The sequence below is a fragment of the Bacillus rossius genome (assembly GCF_032445375.1).
Source record: "Bacillus rossius redtenbacheri isolate Brsri chromosome 4 unlocalized genomic scaffold, Brsri_v3 Brsri_v3_scf4_1, whole genome shotgun sequence".
NCBI classification, from domain to species: Eukaryota; Metazoa; Arthropoda; class Insecta; order Phasmatodea; family Bacillidae; genus Bacillus; species Bacillus rossius.
Genome location: NW_026962010.1, coordinates 25875109 through 25892585, shown reverse-complemented (window position 1 = coordinate 25892585; position 17477 = coordinate 25875109). Strand labels below are relative to the sequence as shown.

The 17477-nt window shown below is 38.8% G+C and overlaps 1 protein-coding gene across 1 annotated transcript in view; it reads right to left on the bottom strand.

Annotated features, from left to right (window-relative positions):
* Positions 1-10744: 10744 nt before the first annotated feature.
* LOC134541559 (exonuclease 3'-5' domain-containing protein 2) overlaps positions 10745-17477 on the bottom strand; it is a 106703-nt gene continuing 99970 nt past the window's right edge. Inside the window, exons 10-11 of the mRNA XM_063385072.1 lie at positions 11968-12161; positions 10745-11022 (exon numbers count right to left, since the gene is read on the bottom strand). Coding sequence (XP_063241142.1) covers positions 10824-11022; positions 11968-12161 — 393 coding nt within the window. The 3' untranslated portion in view covers positions 10745-10823. The remainder of the gene's footprint in view (positions 11023-11967; positions 12162-17477) is intronic.

The window sequence follows — 17477 nt, the reverse complement described above, 5'->3', positions numbered from 1 at the left end:
TGGCGATCCTTGCCGTCCAGATAGCTGGAAGCTGCAGTCATCAGTTTTTAGTAGGATGTCCTTTTTGGTAGAGCATTTCACTGCCTTTTTTAAAGTGTTTTAATTTTTTTGACTCCAAAATAAAGATAAGTATTGGGTTATTGGTTGTTAGACATTGTCCTGCAAATGTTTAATGAGCAAAGCCTTTTTGTCACCACCTCTTCTACCAGCAAAACTGTAATCACTATAACAGTTCACTTGCATTTTAAATAACTTCACTTTTGATTTTGAGGAACTGTGCTGTGTCGTGGTGCTATTTATTTGAAACATGCATTTCCCTTCTATCCTGAATAGTTTTCCATTTTGAAGTTTGATTTTATGTTGGTTTAAAAACATCTATGGAAATGTTTTAAATTAGACAGTTTAATTCTAAATATTACACCATTGCAACTAAATATAGTTTTTATGCATAAACATTTTAATTTCATGTTTAGCTGTACAGCTTCATTCTTGACTGCAGAGACAACTTGTGATTGGTCAGTGTGACTGCATGAAACTGTAGTGTTTGTGACTTTTAACACAGCATCATTAGCTGTAAAGCATAAACTGGCTTCCTTAATGAAACCAAAGCTGATGTAATATTTCTTGTGCGATATGCACTCCATGAAATGTGTTACTGTTATTTTTATTATCATATGCCTAAATTACTCCAAAGAGTCATTTTTGAAGTTTTATTTATATAATGTGACTACAGTTGTATACTATAAATGCTAATAGTAGTGAATGGATAAAATGAAATTACCAATGTGTACAATATTTTCTTGTAGGTATTCATCTCTGTAGCATATTTAATTTCTGGTGGTTTTTCAACAAATAAAGTACTGCAAAATTGACTTTGTAATTATGAACTAAGTACCACGTTAAATGGCTGTGCTTGTTTCAAGCCTGTGCCGACATGAGCTTTGTCTCTGCCAATGCTCTGTGGCTCTTCCAATTCATAATCTTTGGGAATGTTCATCACGTCACTTAATCTATTTCTATAGTTAGGCATGTAGGTATACACAATTGTGGTCAAATTGCTCGCTAGACTCACGATTAAATAATGCTTACCAATCAAATTACACAGTCATATAGATGCAATACTACGTCATAAACATGCGGGATGAGCAGAAAGCCAGAATTTCCGTGTGGTAGGCTGAATTCAAACTTGCAGCTACATGTTACAGCCTCACCCTGTCATTGCGGGGTCTGGGTTCCAAACTTGCTCCACGATTGCGGTTTACAAAGAGGCCATTGAGGTCGAGTTCTTCCCACTGATTCCTGGATTGGTTGAACCCAGAGCTTTAAGTGGGAACATGGCAGATGTTGCAGTGAGCCGGTGAGTATTCATTGGTAACCGACGTTTCTCCCACCAATGCATTACGTCAATGCCTCGTTCTCGTCACCTCACAGCGTTTTTAATGATCTCAATGTCTACAAAATAGTCAGCCTTAATTCATTTATTCAGTTTGCTGTGGTGTCCTGAAAATGGGCTCATTCCTTTTCAATATCATAAACATGTGTTGTCCATTTCTGCTAGTTGTTCGTACACACAGAATGAACGCCCGTAATTGGTTCCGGGGCCTTCCCTTGAGACAAACCAAGCATTGCATGCACGACAGTTCTAGGATGAACAATTTAGGTCGACCTGCCTTCTATAAAACTCAGCGCAACACACGGTAGACGCCAAGCTTGAGTGTTGCACATTGAACTCGTATTTGCTTGCTGGAATGCCACCAAAAGTATTTCCCAACCAACATCAAACACAATAAGGCAGACAATTTAAATTCACAGTACACTTGTACTAAACAACGTAATTTATTTAATAAGGTGGACTACACCATAAAGGGCCAATATGACCTTTAATAACCTTAAGCAAGCAGCCAGCCCAGTGCATGTATCAGCACCAGTGCAGCATGTGAAGACGTAGCAGCCCAGTTCACTCCCGACGTACTGGGACAGTGGTGACTGGACATAACACTGCATGAAATGTTTATGCTATGTCACAATTTTGCATATTGTACCAAATTATTACAACCCAGGGGCTAAGAGATATTCCTCAGTTACACAAGAATCTCATGAGATTGAGCTAAGCATTTTAATTATTTAATAGTTTGTTCAAGAAATTGTAATTTATATTCTATTGGTTTTATATACTGGCCAGTCAAGAATATTGGTAAATTAATTGTGCAATATTGGTGTTGGACCATATAAGCACTAATGTTCATCTTAAACTTGTCATTTGTCGCCTGTCAGTACTATTTTAGATTTTGATGGCAATCAAGTTTGTATTGCTTAGAATTTTAATTTTGAAAATTCTGATAATTATTGTTAAATACGTTCTTTGAATGTTTCTTGCATGGGGGGGGGGGGGGGGGGGAGATTGACTGAAGACTTTATTTTGGATATGTCCAAAATAACATCTTCAATCATTTTGAAATATTTAATAGAATAATATAGAAATAAGTGATGTCAGGTGTTGGTGTGCCCACACAAAAAAAGTTGGTTGTCTGTAAAGTCAGTTTACGGATGATAGTTTGTGACGTCAAAATAAAACATTGATGATATGATTGATCTGAAGAAAATGAAATATCATATTCGGCCTGAGACTGAGCCGTAATAGGTTTTTGCAACCAAACCATTTAGACATTAAAAATATTATATTCTTTGAGGAAGATATTTTTTTAAAATTTTTCTATCTTTTGTATGATAAAATATACCTCTACATACTTTTATGAATAAAATTGAATCATTTTTATTGAATTATCACTATTTTTTATGGATACAAAGAAGGAGTGAAATGAATTCTACAATTTAATTAATAAATTTACTTCTGTTTGCATTCATTAATTCTAGTGATGGTTCGAAACCCATTTTTCTCGAATCCGAATCTCGAATCCGAATCCCAAACAGTACCTCGAATCCACCCCTCGAATCCGATTCCAGTTCTCAAGGGTTAATTATAAAATAATTTATAAGTTAAGAGAAAAAATTTAACATTATGCAGAATTATTTAACCCTTTAAATTTTTATTAAAAAAAACAAGGATTTTGACACGGTCTGGATCAAGACGATTCCGTTTTTGGTCACATATATTTCCTGCAGTGCTGAACAAACGTTCAGAGAACACTGTTGCAGGTGGTGAACACAAATATTTTTTGGACAGTTTATGTAGCCTGGGTGAACACGCAGACTGAGTTTTCCAGTATTCGAGAATGTTTATTTCTGGGTTAACTGTAGGATCACGTAAGAATCTGGTCACTTCATCAATTGCTGTAGAATCCGACTTGGTGGATTTAAGGAATTCAGGCATTATCTGTGAGTACAGTGATTCATGTATACACGGAAATCAGAAAACTAAATTCAACATCCGACGGAACAATATTTTGACATTTGTTTAAAGTCCGAAATGAAGGTAAACGCTTTCCTGAAATATTTAATGGAAACTGAAAGGCGCCATCTTGGCTTCAATGGTTTTAGGCCATAAGAAATATTGTCGTGCGTGTTTTAAAATTAAGCCTCACTAAAGCATAGTGATTAATATGCCCAAAGTTAAAAGTGACGGGGTGTTTTCTCTAGTATACCCATTAAAAATTTTTATATTAATATTAGTTATTTTTTATGTTGCTCAAAATGATTGGCTTACAAATTCATTGGTTGGCCATCATGGAATTCTCAGATAATACATATTTTAACTTTGGTAGTCTACACAAACCAAACTTGGTCCTAAAAAAATTCATAAATAGAACGTGTATCAGAATATTTAAAATTGGATTACGATTAAAATAATAATTGTATAATGTATTAATTTTTGTCATTCATTATTTCATTGTTCATGTGCGACCATAACTTGTGATGAAAGTCGGCATTATTGTTGTATTACTAAGTAACGGATTTCTCGGTAAAGTTATTTAAAAAAAAAAAAAAAAACAAGATTATATTTAGTCTAGATCCTAAATGTGCTTTATTTTATTTTTTAGCATATTCTGAGAATACGTGTGATTTATGCCTTATTTAATGCCAATGTAGCGACAATGCATCCATGTTCATGAATATAAAGTAAGTTTCCCAAATCAGTACATGCTTCATAAATTTTTTTATATAATAACGAATTAAAAGTACAATACAGTAGAACCTCGTTAATCCGTGATGCGCTAATTCGGGAATCGGATAATCCGGGACGATTTAAAAGAGAAGAAAAAAACGAGAAGTAAAAATTGTCAGCGCTTAAAATTAACGTCACGCGGGCGGGCGGCCGGCCGGCAAACACTACAAGCCATCGCGTGGGCCGCCAAACTCTGCAACGCTGTTTGTACCGACCCTTTGTGTCGCCCCCCTTTCAGCTGTCACATTTGTCACTCTTTAAACTTGAGGGGGATGTCCTGACTTCTGCTTCCCGTCTCCCTTTGTTTGTTTCCACCAACCCACGGCAGGCGCCTGGCGAGTGACGTGTCTGGCTGGCATTCGGCTGTATGGGGGGGGGTGTGCAAGGTCAGCACGATCTTATTTCTCTCTTCGGCTGTTGTAAATGACCGTAAACTAATGGCTAGGCATTTTTAAGCCAAGACACTAATTCGAAGACGGACGGCCCTTACCGTGAACGGCCTTAACCCAGCTGCACGCCGGTGTCTGAGAAGCTTGACAAGACCTTCTGGGATTTTAATCGTTAGTCCGTGAAATTCGGTAATCCGTGATTATCTCGGTCCTGACCATCACGTATTAACGAGGTTCTACTGTACCTCAATAGGATGTGTTCCAAGGAAAACGTAAACAGTCCAAGTAAATTGTAAGCATTTAAGTTTTTAAAGTACTACATTTACATCAATATTTTTCCTCAAATCCCGAATCTTTTCCCTCGAATTTCGAATCTTTCGAATACTAGAGATTTGGTGGGATTCGAGGATTTGAGGATTCGACAGGCCCATCCCTAATTAATTCAAATATATTTATTACTTTTGAAGTGTCGTGCGCGCTGTATTTATTTTTACAAGTACAAAAAAAATTTCATCTGCCGGGATTTGATCCGTCAACCTATCGATTGGTAGTCAGAGTCGCTAACCGCACAGCCACGAGGCCATATTGGAAACAATTTTTTCAGATGTTATAAGTTAACAATATTCCTCGCACGATATTTGTTTGAATTTCTTTTCACTAGCATTTTCTCTGTTTGACTCAAAATATTTACACGCTCGTGGGCTCAACTATAATATGGTGTGTGATTTAGTTGATCAAATAATAACTCATGACAAATAATTACCAATGTCAAACTAAAGCGTGTTACACAGCTGTTTAGTTACACACGTGTTTAGTTACACAGCTAAAACAATACTCATACAACACTATTTAAATATACTGATTTACACTAGTAATTAAAATAATATGTACTTGTAAGAACACCATTTCCTTGCGAATATACTCCCGTGGCGCGGTGCACAACACTAACCTCGAACCCCGCTATGTTATCGTCTTCCCCAAGCCGTGTGTGGCGACATGCACAGGCGTGATTCAACCGGCACGACCCGCCTATCCCTGCAGCATGGCGGGGTGAAACCTGAGCAGTACGCCGCCACATGCCGGCCGAGTTCTCTGTACCGTCCGCAACATACCAGAGAGATGCCAAGCATGCATAAACAGGGGACTTCCTTAGTGGAACAATTTTTCGTGCGTGCAGCCAGCGTTCATCGATTTATTAGACGTCACGTCAAAAAATTGCTGTGTGTTTGTAAGAAGATTTAACATAAATAAGACATAACAGAATTTGAAAGTCTTTATGCAAGGAGTCCACTTTGCTCATAGCACTGTAGTCCCGTAGGAAGAGGCAAATTGTAGATGGGATGGGACAGTTTTCTGTTCTCAGTTTTTTTTTTGTTTCTTATTTGACATTTCAGTAAAGAAACCTAGCACAGTGTTTGATTTCCTCAAAAGCAAGCATACTTGTATTCAGGTACTTTTTTTTTGTCTTCTTTTGATGTGATGTGTAGTGGTGGCTAAGTATTTTTGATTCACTGCCTCCAAACACGTTTTTGAAGCAAGTAAATTTTGTTTGGCACCAGTGGTACTAATAAATATGCAGAGAATTATAAACAGTAACTTATTTTGATGGTAATTCTTATGGAAATAACCTTTGCTTCTTAATAGTCTGCAGTCAATATCTTAAACTATAGAAATCTATATCTTTATGTTAGTTTGAAAACATTTTCTCCTCCACAATTATGTTTCCAGACCAACATCATGTCTAAAAATTTCAAAAATAATATGATTACTCATTTTAGTTCCATGGTTTACTTGTAAAGGGCATTTTAAAGTCCTTGTTAGTGGTGAGAGGAGTAAGATTCGAGGAAATGTATTAGTTAAAAAATAAAATAATTATAACAATAATTGTAATGGTGTGTTCAAGTGTTTTTTTTAAGAGGTATGAAAAATGCTTTTTACACATTGAGTTCATGTGCAAAAACAGGACATAATTGCAAATTATTAGGGCTGTACGGGATAGGTAATTTTGGTTCGGGAAAAATTCGGGCGGGAAGCTATGATTTCCCTCGGGAAACGGGACGGGAACGGGAATTATTTAAAAGTGCAATATGTATCCAAGCAAATTTATTTATTTCAAAAATGGGCTATCAAAACCATATCATTTTAACTTTTAAAAGCCATAGTATTAAAATAATAATTTTGAAAAATAAACAATACTATGGAATGCCTCCATTTTCGTGTATGAACACCAGTTCCTCTGTATGTTCTGAGGAAAGGGACATACGCTTGGGGGATACAATGTTCCCAGCAGAAGAAAACACACGTTCACTTGCTGTTTCTGTTGCAGGGATGCCTAAATACTGCATTGCAACTTTACACACGTTAGGAAACGCATCTTTTCCTTTTTCTCTCCACCACTTTAGGGGATCATCACTTCTTTGTATAACAGACATACTGAAATAGCAATCAGTTTCTGATGACATGATCTGGTTACTTGATTCACTCTCAGCAAGTTCGTCAAAAACACTCCAGAGAGAAGTAGAACTCTGTGCCAACTCACTGGTACCTGCAGTTGTTACTGAAAGAAAAAGAAACACCACATTCTTACACAATGCTATAGTGGCTTTTGTATAAATAAAATAACTAGGCCTACAAATAAATTAAACAATACCTGGTTGTGCCGTTTCCTGTGTGATTTCTTTTACTTTTTTATCCAGGTGGTTACGTGCCAAAAGTTTTTCTTCCGTTGGAATTACAACAGCCTTAAACCTCGGGTCAACAAACATTGCAGTATAGTATGGCTCTTTTCGATCGTAGCATGGAAATCGTGCTTGGAGAGCCAGAAGTACCTCATTTGCAAACTCCCATCCCTGTTTTGCATTGGTGTTGATGTAGGCCTTCAGACAATTTTTTAGAGAAAAAAATGACCGGAATGACCATTGATGCTGATGGTGAACGTTCACCACAAAGTTGGGTTGTAGCATCATACAATGGTTGCAATATATTAATGTAAGAGTCAATAAGGTTCCATTCACTCAACTGCAGATTGTCCATGTTCAGTGTTGGTAAGTGACGAGAAAGAGGTATCTTGTTGTCAAACAATCTCTTCAGCATTAAAAACTCTGAATTCCATCTAGTCTGACAGTCTTGAATCAAGTTTAGTACCGGCAGATCTAGTTCTTCTTGAATTAGATGCAACTGTTCAGTTGCTCGCACACTGTGTTTGTATCGTCCAACAATCGAACGTGACTTTTTCAGTACCTCTTTGATCTCACATGTTACTTTAACAGCATCTTGCAATACAAGCTGCAGTGTATGTGCAAAGCACTGCAGCTGCGTAAACTTAAGTTTGCATAGTGAAAGTCCCAACTTAAGGTTTCGTCCATTATCACTCACAATGTACATGTCCACTTTGTCCCCTGCATTTTCTAAGTCCCATTCATTGAAGCACTCTACTAGTTTCTCACTAATTGCTTCACCAGTGTGTCCACCAGGAAAGCTGTAACACCCTAAACAGTACTTCTTCATGTCGAAATCTTCAATAAAATGACATGTCAGCGACATGAATGCTTCGTTGCTAGCAGATGTCCACAAATCACAAGTGAATGATAAAGAAGCAATTTTGGATAAACTTATTGCATTGGCAATATGTTCAGACATTTTTGCCTTTGTTTTGTTGTACAGTTCAGGTATTACTCTTCTTGAAAAAGTGTTACGAGATGGCACTGAATAAAGTGGTTGAGCTATTTTAAGGACTTTTTGAAATTTATGATTTTCCACTGTACTGTATGGCAACATAGCATCAGCTATCCATTCCCCAATACAGTTTGTCAGTGAAATGGCCCTTTCATGTGTTGAAGGCCATTCGTAAGCTTCGTCTAAGCGAAGTTGCTTCTTTGCTGGTTCTAAAGTTTTTTCCCCAATATTTCCGCCTTTCCGTGTTGCTTCTATCTGTTCAAGTTCTTTTTTCAAATTTGGATGTTGCATCAGATGTCGAAGCAACCCAGATGTGCTACCAAAATTGGTTTTTAAAACCTTTTTGCATTGTTTACACTGTGCAGACACATTATCTGGCATTTTTTGGTAAAAAGACCAGATAGGAGTTTTTAATTTGGTGTGGCGACTTTCCATGATGAAATTCACGTACGTAAACACACACACCTTATGTAAACAACTTCACACTAAAATACTCGCCAACACAGATAATATCACAATGCGTTTAAAACCGGAGTAAAATACATTGAATATCTTGTTCTGTAGAGAAAGGAACCTGAATCTCTGGCGCTCGGCTTTGTGTGTGGAACAGCATCGGTGACAAACTTTACGATATGTAAATATTTAGAAATAACATTTCACCACAGTTTCTCTCAACGCCTATCTTTGCTTTCACCGTCGTTTGTCCTAAACACCAAATTTATGAACGTTCAAATACATTTCGATGTAATATACATCAGTGTCGCCAACGTCTTTCCGCAATATTTCTTATTCGTTAAAACGAACATCACCGAACATGCACGAAGACGCCATATTTACAAGACTTTGAACGTTCACATCACCAAACGTTTTACTCATGGCCGTATGGTACACCTTGGCAAGTGGCACAAAAAAAATGTTTACAATGGCAAACGAAGCTGAGAAATCGCCGTGGCCACAAACGAACGTAGTAAACTAAATACAGTTTACACAATTCGCTTTACTTTTGTTGTTCCGTCTAAACTTGTGTCACGGTTAGCTATAAAATGGAGCGCTAATGCAACATTAATTGCGGGAAATGCTTTGCATTAAACGGGAAAATAATGCATTAAAACTATAGGGAAAATGACGGTGCCAGTTAAAAAAATACGTTAATTACGCAAATTCGTATATCTCAGGTACGTAAAAATGAGGTTCTACTGTAATCACAGAAAACTTATGTTCCGTTACGACGACACCTAAAGATAGGTTACGCAGTGATTTTATCAGAAAAATTATCCATATACATTTTCGGGAAATATTACTTTCCCGAATAATTTCGGGAAAAATTCATTCCCGAAATTTCCCGAAAAATCGGGATCCCGCCCAGCTCTACAAATTATCTTTTAATATTCGTCCTTTCAGTACCTATGAGCAGTAGAAGTATTTGTTTTCAAGCCAGTGAAGAGGTTACAGGTGACTTGCTTGTAAATTTGACATGTATTTGTTTCTGGTGTTCTGGAAATGGCGATCAGAATAAATTGAATGATGTGTGTTCGTGAAATAATACAAAATAGTTAAAAATTAAAAATGAATTTTGCCTGAAAGACAAGATTTTAGTATCCAATCATTTGCAGTAACATTTAGTTTGGAAATTAAATATTTCTTCATTGGCCAATTCATTTCTGAAAGTGTTCATGAAACACGTATGTCAACTCAAGACTGAATATTTTGAGCAAGCCCGTGTGATCTGGTGTGCGACAATTGTTGCCCAACCTGGGGCGCCATATGTAACAACCCAGACCTCCCAGGCTAGCTTAAATTTGGTCTCTCTTGCACCCCTATCTGGCAGTGCTGGTTGCTGGCACCTCAGTTACTCTTCCCCCCCCCCCCCCCCCCCCAGATAGTGGCAACGTGGAGTGTTATCCAACCAATGAACTCTATCATCTTGTAAATTTTGCGGACTAATATTGTGTAATATAAATATCTGAACTCATTGAATTCAAAAGGATCAGGACATCGAAATTAGCATTTTTCAGTAATTTTAATTACATAAGAAAAGGAATTTACTATAAAAATTAATTTAAGAGCATAGAGAATTTAAATCTTTTATTGTTTACCAGCTGATTTTTTATATTTATTTTTCCTCTTTTACCATAGCCATCTCTTTTTTTCTTTTTTGATAAACATTTTTCAGTATGGTCACATGTAGAGCTGGGTCAATGAGAGAAAATTCAGATTAGTATCCATATTGAACACTAATCGCTTGTTGCAGATATGGTCAATAATATATACTGGAAATCTTTATCAAAAAAAAAAAACTATGAAGCTTGTTGGTTTCTTGCCAACATACTTCCTTTGAAAATAGCTTAATTTGGTAATGGTGACTGAAAATAATTGGAACACAAAGTTTTAAACTTATTTTACACATTGTTACATGGTTTGTAGCTATTCACACACAAACAACAACAACAATAGTGAATAATATTTTACTTAAATCCAAAATAATTTAAGAATTAAATTTTTGCACAAATTTACTGAAAGAAGAATAAAACCAGTATTTGAAAAATAAATGGCAAAATTTAATTTTAAAATGTTTTAATAACGGCATTATTATTTAAAATACAGCAGGAAGTGCCGCAGTGCGCACCACACGACTGCTAGTGCCGCACGCGGGGCGCAGTCATGTCGCGGTGGTGTTTGTGATGAACGGACCAGAGGCGTGGCAGGAAGCGCGGCTGCATGCTGGACAGGAAGTGCTGTCTCCAGGTCTGCTCGAGGGCTGGCAGGCCGCTGTGCGCAGAGTAATGGCGCACCACACGACTGCCGTGTGTCTCGTACTGCTCCTGGTACCGCCGCCTGCAACACCAAACCACCCGGGGGGGGGGGGGGGGGGTGGATGCTGTGTGTATATCTACTCAATAAACTTGTCGTAGCATGTCTGGATACCCTGATCATTTCTTATGATTATAGCTGGATGTTTTTTTTTACCAGATCCATACAAGTTTCCTTCCCTGCATTTTTAAAAATTGGAAAAAAAAATTTTAAAGTTCCTAAAACTTCCTGAATATCGGGATCCAGCACAGCCCTACTGTTACGCAAACCGGAAGAAGTTCTTATAACATTAGTAAAACAAAACATGCAAGTCTTCAACCACTGTTCATAAAATCAAGCCTAACCAATTATAACCATCCAAAAAAGAGCATGGATCACCAAAAATTTGTTCACCAAATCAAAAAAAAAAATTCCGCCCAATAGGAGTAAAAACATGTGTATTAAGTCGTCAACAACAATAATCAAAATCAAGATACATCAAAAATTGCGTAAATATAAGTCGTAACAATAGAAGCAGAGAGGGGTGTGTGGTCAAGAGCAAGTGATATCACAATGGTTGGTGCCGGGCTGCCAGGAAGACATGCTGGTACCACGGAAACCTATCTGTGGTAGCAGGGTAAAAAAGATCAATAAGGAGAGAGCGGTTGTTCACTGCGCAAAGGCAGTACAAGGCTTGCCAAGAGAAACGTAGCGCAAAGGGCTTTGAACAAATTTTTGGCCAAAATCCTTCAAATTTTTACCTTTAATGCACATTTTTCACTAACTCATAAGCTGTCAATAGAGAAATGGTTGTAATTAACAGAGTTTTACTGTACTGATAATATCTAAATTAGTTTATATTTTTGTTTGAAATGGTAATGGAGATGACTCACAAGACATGCATGCTGGTGGCCCCAAGCAGCTGCTCAAGATGAGGGATAGGATGTGACAAAGTACACTATGATAATGTTGGTAGTATGGCAGACTCACGAGACATGCGTGCTGGCGGCCTGACGCAGCTGCTCTGTGCTAAGGGCCTCGGACGTGTCAAAGTGCTCCTTTAGGATGTTGGCCAACTCCTGCCTTCTCACTGCAGGAATGAGAGATGCATTTGTGCGCAGCAGGGCACGTGCTACTGACTTTACTTGCTGCAGATGCGCGTACTCCATGTTGCTGCGGTCTAGCTGTGAAAATCACGATTAAAAAACAAAACCCGTTATGAACCGAACATGGTGTAAAAACTCTCTGGGAGAAAATTCTGTCCCCTAAAGTGTTTATAAAGTAATACATTACTGAATTTTTGCAGTAGGTATGGTTGGCATTGCAAGATAACCTTCTAGAAACTCCTCCTTGGCAACAGTGTTGATAAGAGGAAGATTGTTAGCAGTTGCAAACAGCTTCTCATCAACATTATTGTTTACAATGTTCCGAGCAGCAAAGAGTTTCCAAACAGTGCTGAAGAACTCTTTAGCAGTCAGTGGCGAGGCGTGAGGTTTACATGAGGGGAAGCAACAACTCCGTTCATCCCAAAACATGAGGGGGGGGGGGGGGGTGTGTCCGGGGGCCCTCCCCCGGAAAAATATGGATTTCAAGGTACAAAAGGGTGCTATTTAAGTAGTTTTCTTAATTGAACATTGACTATTCCACAGGTAAAAAAATTTACATTTTTTTTTTTAAATAAATAATTTTTGAAAAATAATGTTTGACTTACATTATTCTGATAGTAAAATATCTACTCTACATTACTTATATACTAAGTGGGAGTGTAGTATCATCGATATCTGGTACAAAATATATAAACAGACAACACATGGCAAAGTAAGTACTTAAAATAAAAAGAACCTCATAAAAATGTACTAGAATAGTAAAAATTAAATCTTGGTATTTTTCGTACCAACACAAAAGAAATTATATTCATACGTGATCAGAAACTGTGTTAACTGGTACGTGTACCAAGAAACTGGCACGTCAATCATTCCTGAAACGCCACAATTTTTTTCCTAGCCTAAATTATTCTAAGTGTGTAAGGGGAGGGTCCAGGTTAGGGGAGGACCTAAGTGTGTCTCAGGCCGAAGCCTATACACTCTACCATGCGGGTTTTTAACCATGCGGGACAAGGGCGCGTGTATCATGTGCTATTGGGGTTTACTGGCCAGCCATGGCTGCGAATGGCACCATGACTGACGCTCCATTGGTCGTCTAGCTTAAAAGCTAGCTAATGTGACCCAGGTAAAACCTGCATAGACACAGGGAAAACCGTGGGCCGGGTCATGCGAGGAACAATTAACATGCATTAAGCAAGCAGGGAACTACTGGACAAGAGGGAAGAAGGGTCCAGGTAAGAAGAGTTGGAGGGGCTGAAAAATCAACCATGCTGGAGTTGGGTGCTTGGGCCTTGCAGCCCACATTTAAAGTTGGGTACTCCTGGGTTTTTATTAACCAGGGGCGCATGCGCCCCCAGGGGCGGGCGACTGCACTCGTCAGCCCAGCCCAGCTGCCCAGGCAGCCACAGTTAAACCATATGTGGGCAGACGAGCCAGTAAACCGGCTCGAACTGCAGGCGCACGGGACAAAAGGCAGCCTGACATTGCGCCATCTTCATCTTCCTTCTTCCAGTCAACAGCCAACTACCTTTCAAGCCTGGGTGGGGGTAAGTCGTTCAGGCAAATGAAGTATCTTGCGAGTCGGACCCTCTTGTCCTCCAATATCCCGGGACGGTAGAAGGTCACGCCGCCCAGGCTACCACTGGCTCCAACAGGGTCCCAACTTAAAGGCGCCGCCATCTCTTCCTTCAGAGTTACGATGCTGTTCAGTTCCGTTGCGCGCGCAGTAGTTCACAGCTCCGCAATTTCCAGCCCGCAGTTCGTCTACACTTCGCATCTAGGGCACATCGAGCTCCCCTGCGGTGCTTTCGCCGACGGAACTGCTTTCTGCCACGCGCCGAGCTGCATTCAGGCTACCTTTCACCCCGATAGCCGTGATAACGACTCCACAGGCCGGCCGTTGGTCCGCGGACTGCTATTGGTTATTCACAGTCACCCCAGCGAGATTGCAACTCTCGAGCTGGGATCCCGTATCCGCCACCCGCGGGACGCGGTCGGTAGCAGTTGGCACTGCTAGGCCGCCTCCCGTACGCCCACAAATCCCCTACACACTGCCTGCCAACAGCCAGCGAGAGAGATGCGCGCGCCCCGAGAGACGACCGCCGACTGAAACGTGACCTCGCCACCTGCCCTGTTGAACTGTAGCGGATTTAGCCGACGCAGTCGGCGGAAGAAAATTCCACCGTCTGCTTCGGCCATGTTCGCTTCAGTTTGGCAAGAAAGCGCTACCTACGTAGCTTCTACCACGTGTTTTTACAGCCAATCCCCTCCCTGAACCTTTGTACCATGGCACCGCCCCTTCCGAAAGGAAACTACTGCGGCAGCCTTCCTGCTGAAAGAGGTCCTACCAGCGCTTCTAAACCTAGCAACGCTTCTAAAACAGCATGTTTTGTGTGTCAACGAGTTCTTTTCTTATAGCGCACAGCGCACAGTACTGGGTCCCAAGAAGATAGTGTAAAAAATACATGTACCTAACGGCACAAGCCAAAGTAAAATACTATTCTGAATAAAATATTTATTTAAAAAATACAATGTCTGGAAACTGCCTGGGCAAGCACTGCTTGCCTTGCTTGCCCTGACGAGACGCCACTGTTAGCAGTGTCTTTTTCCCTGAGGTTTTGTAGCTTGGTAAGGCACTTCACTCCCAAGCTCTTCAATTCGTCTTTCATCTTGACTTTGCTTGACAGCTGAAGGAAGTTTCAAAACGGCAGCAGATGTTTTGTCTCCAAAATCCCTCTGCTAACCAACAAGAAATTATTCTCTAAGTCATACAACTTTGAATAGAGTTTATAACTTAAAGAATAACTAGAACCTTCAAGCTCCAGGATGTTTTCCGTAAGTTTCTTGCCATGTTCCACAAGAAATTCAGCAGAGCACAGAATTATTGCAAGCTGGCAGTCACTCAAGATCTTAAAGTAGTCTGTCGAAACACCACTATCTTCTCCATTGAGAAATTCCATCAGATCATCTATGTATTCTGCAATATATTCAACTGAATAGAACCAAGAATTCCACCTGGTCATAACCGGTGCTGGGAATATTCTGACATCTTTTTCTCGATCTGGGTATCTTTTTTTCAGATGTGTGGCATATCAGTGCTTTCGTTTTCTAGAATTCAAAATAACATGTTTGATATTACTAGTGCTGGGCGACGTTCGAAAATTTAGAACCGAACCGAACCGAACCCTTACGTTCGGTTCAGTTCTAAACCTCTTAAAATATATTCGAAAAACTGAACGTTTGTTTAAAAAAAATTAAGTTTTTCTAATTTTCTAACCCCCATTTGAGACCATCACAACAAAATTCCATTACTTGTAATATTCTGACTTATATCGCATAATCATCGCATCAACAGTTTAAAGCGCAGACAAAATAAAAAAATTTCTTATTAGCATCGCATAACTTGCATAGCATTTTTTCATATAGGCGCACTTTGTTTTTTGTTTACTGTAGAGAATTTTGTATACATTTCTCGTACTACGTAATATAAACTAACGTATAAATGCCAAAGGTCTTGTATATTATACCTTTAACTATAGTGCGTGTACAAGAAGTGTTGTAAAATACCAAAGATTGCGTACCCCATACATTAAATAAAGTGCATGTACGAGAACTCTCGTATTTGGGCAAAACTGATGTGATCAAGTTAACACAAGACAAATGTGGTACGAAATGATTACGTAAATTATTACGTATTTTAAATTACTGGGATATATTTATTTTCTTTGGCCTTTTTGGTTATAACACTCAGGTACTGAAAATATCAATTTAATTTTGTGTAGGGTTGCCAACCGTCCCGTATCGTACGGGATTTCCCGTATTCGGTGACTAAAAGAATTATCCCGTACGTAGGCAGGACGGGACGTGATATTTCCATATCTTGTTTAAAGTTCAATTCACACACCTGCATAAAATTGACAAAGTATTTTCCCACCTGCGCCGCACCACCTGTTATAATTATGTATCGCGACATTGCGAGGCTCCGTTTACTCCGCAGTTCACTGGCCACAAAATTGTTAATGTTGACGCTGACAGGTGGCATCACTCATCCGCGCTTAGTCTGTTATGTTTATGTTGATATTGTGTTGAGTTGAAAACGGATAAGGTTGAGTAAATCGGGTAAAGTTGAGTTGAAAAAAATGTGCGATTCGCCATCGCGAAAAAAGAAACGGCTGTCCGTTTATTTAGTTCGATGGGAACATAACTATAAGTGGCTAACATGTAGTGATAATAGTTACAAAGCCAAATGTGTACTTTGTAAAAGAGAGTTTTCAAAAGCACGCGGCGGCGAAAACGATGTAAAACAGCATGCTTCAACATTGTTACATAGAAACACGGTTCAACAAACAAATGGGAGTGAAAAAACTAAGATAAACAGTTATTACGTAAAACAAGGCACTAGTGATCAAAATTCTGTTGTAGCATCTGAACTAGCTCTATGTTATCACAATACGAAGCATGGTTTAAGTTATAACAGTTTTGATTGTAATACAAAATTGATACGGCATGTTGTTAAGTTTTTTTGTGAAACATTGTTTTTTGTGTCTTGCATCTAGTATATTGTGTACTTTATACCCGAGATGACATTTAATTTAAAGTTGGGTTTGTTTGGTGAAATGAAAAATGAGAAAATATATCTTAGGCATACAATTATTAAAATATATTTTTTTTAAGTTGCTTGTTATGTTGTCCCTAGTGGTGGTTCTAATCTAAGGGGGGCGGGGGAAGGGCTAAGTGGCTTCAGCAACCTCCCCTTCCCGCACTTTGCATTGGAGAGAATTGAAGTTAGTTACCATTGTTCAATCACATACGAGTTGTCTGGAATTTTTATACTTTAACTAAAAATATCTTTATGTATTAAATTCATCACTCAAAAATATTATTAGACCAATACAAAAAACTTTAATATTTCAACCAGGTGCATAATTTATTTTCAGATACAAAAACTGCTAAAATAGCACCAATTTGCATCTAGAAATTCAAATTTTTCCGGGGTGGGGTTCAGTGTCCCTTATGGTCAGGGTGAAATAGTTGGTAACCCTAATTTTGTGTATTAAAAGTACTGGTCTAGTAAATTGTACAGTATGGTAATAAATTGACTAGCATAGTCGCAGCAGCCATAATTATTTCTCGTGTTTTCTTTTTTTCTGACGCAAATTTCTATAACCACACTTCTTACGTTACGTTTACAATATTATTTTTCTTGAGGTGATTTGCGATGAGCATGCTTACGTCGTTTAAGTTTTCCAAATGGAGAAAAGATAATGACCCAGATGACCCAGAACCACCCCAAAAAATGTCTAAAGTTTCTTCTAACGAGCAGCATTCTTCCAAGAAAACAGCAACTGCAGTCAGCGGGTTTTGTAATATAGATAGGTAACTTAATTCACATTTCAT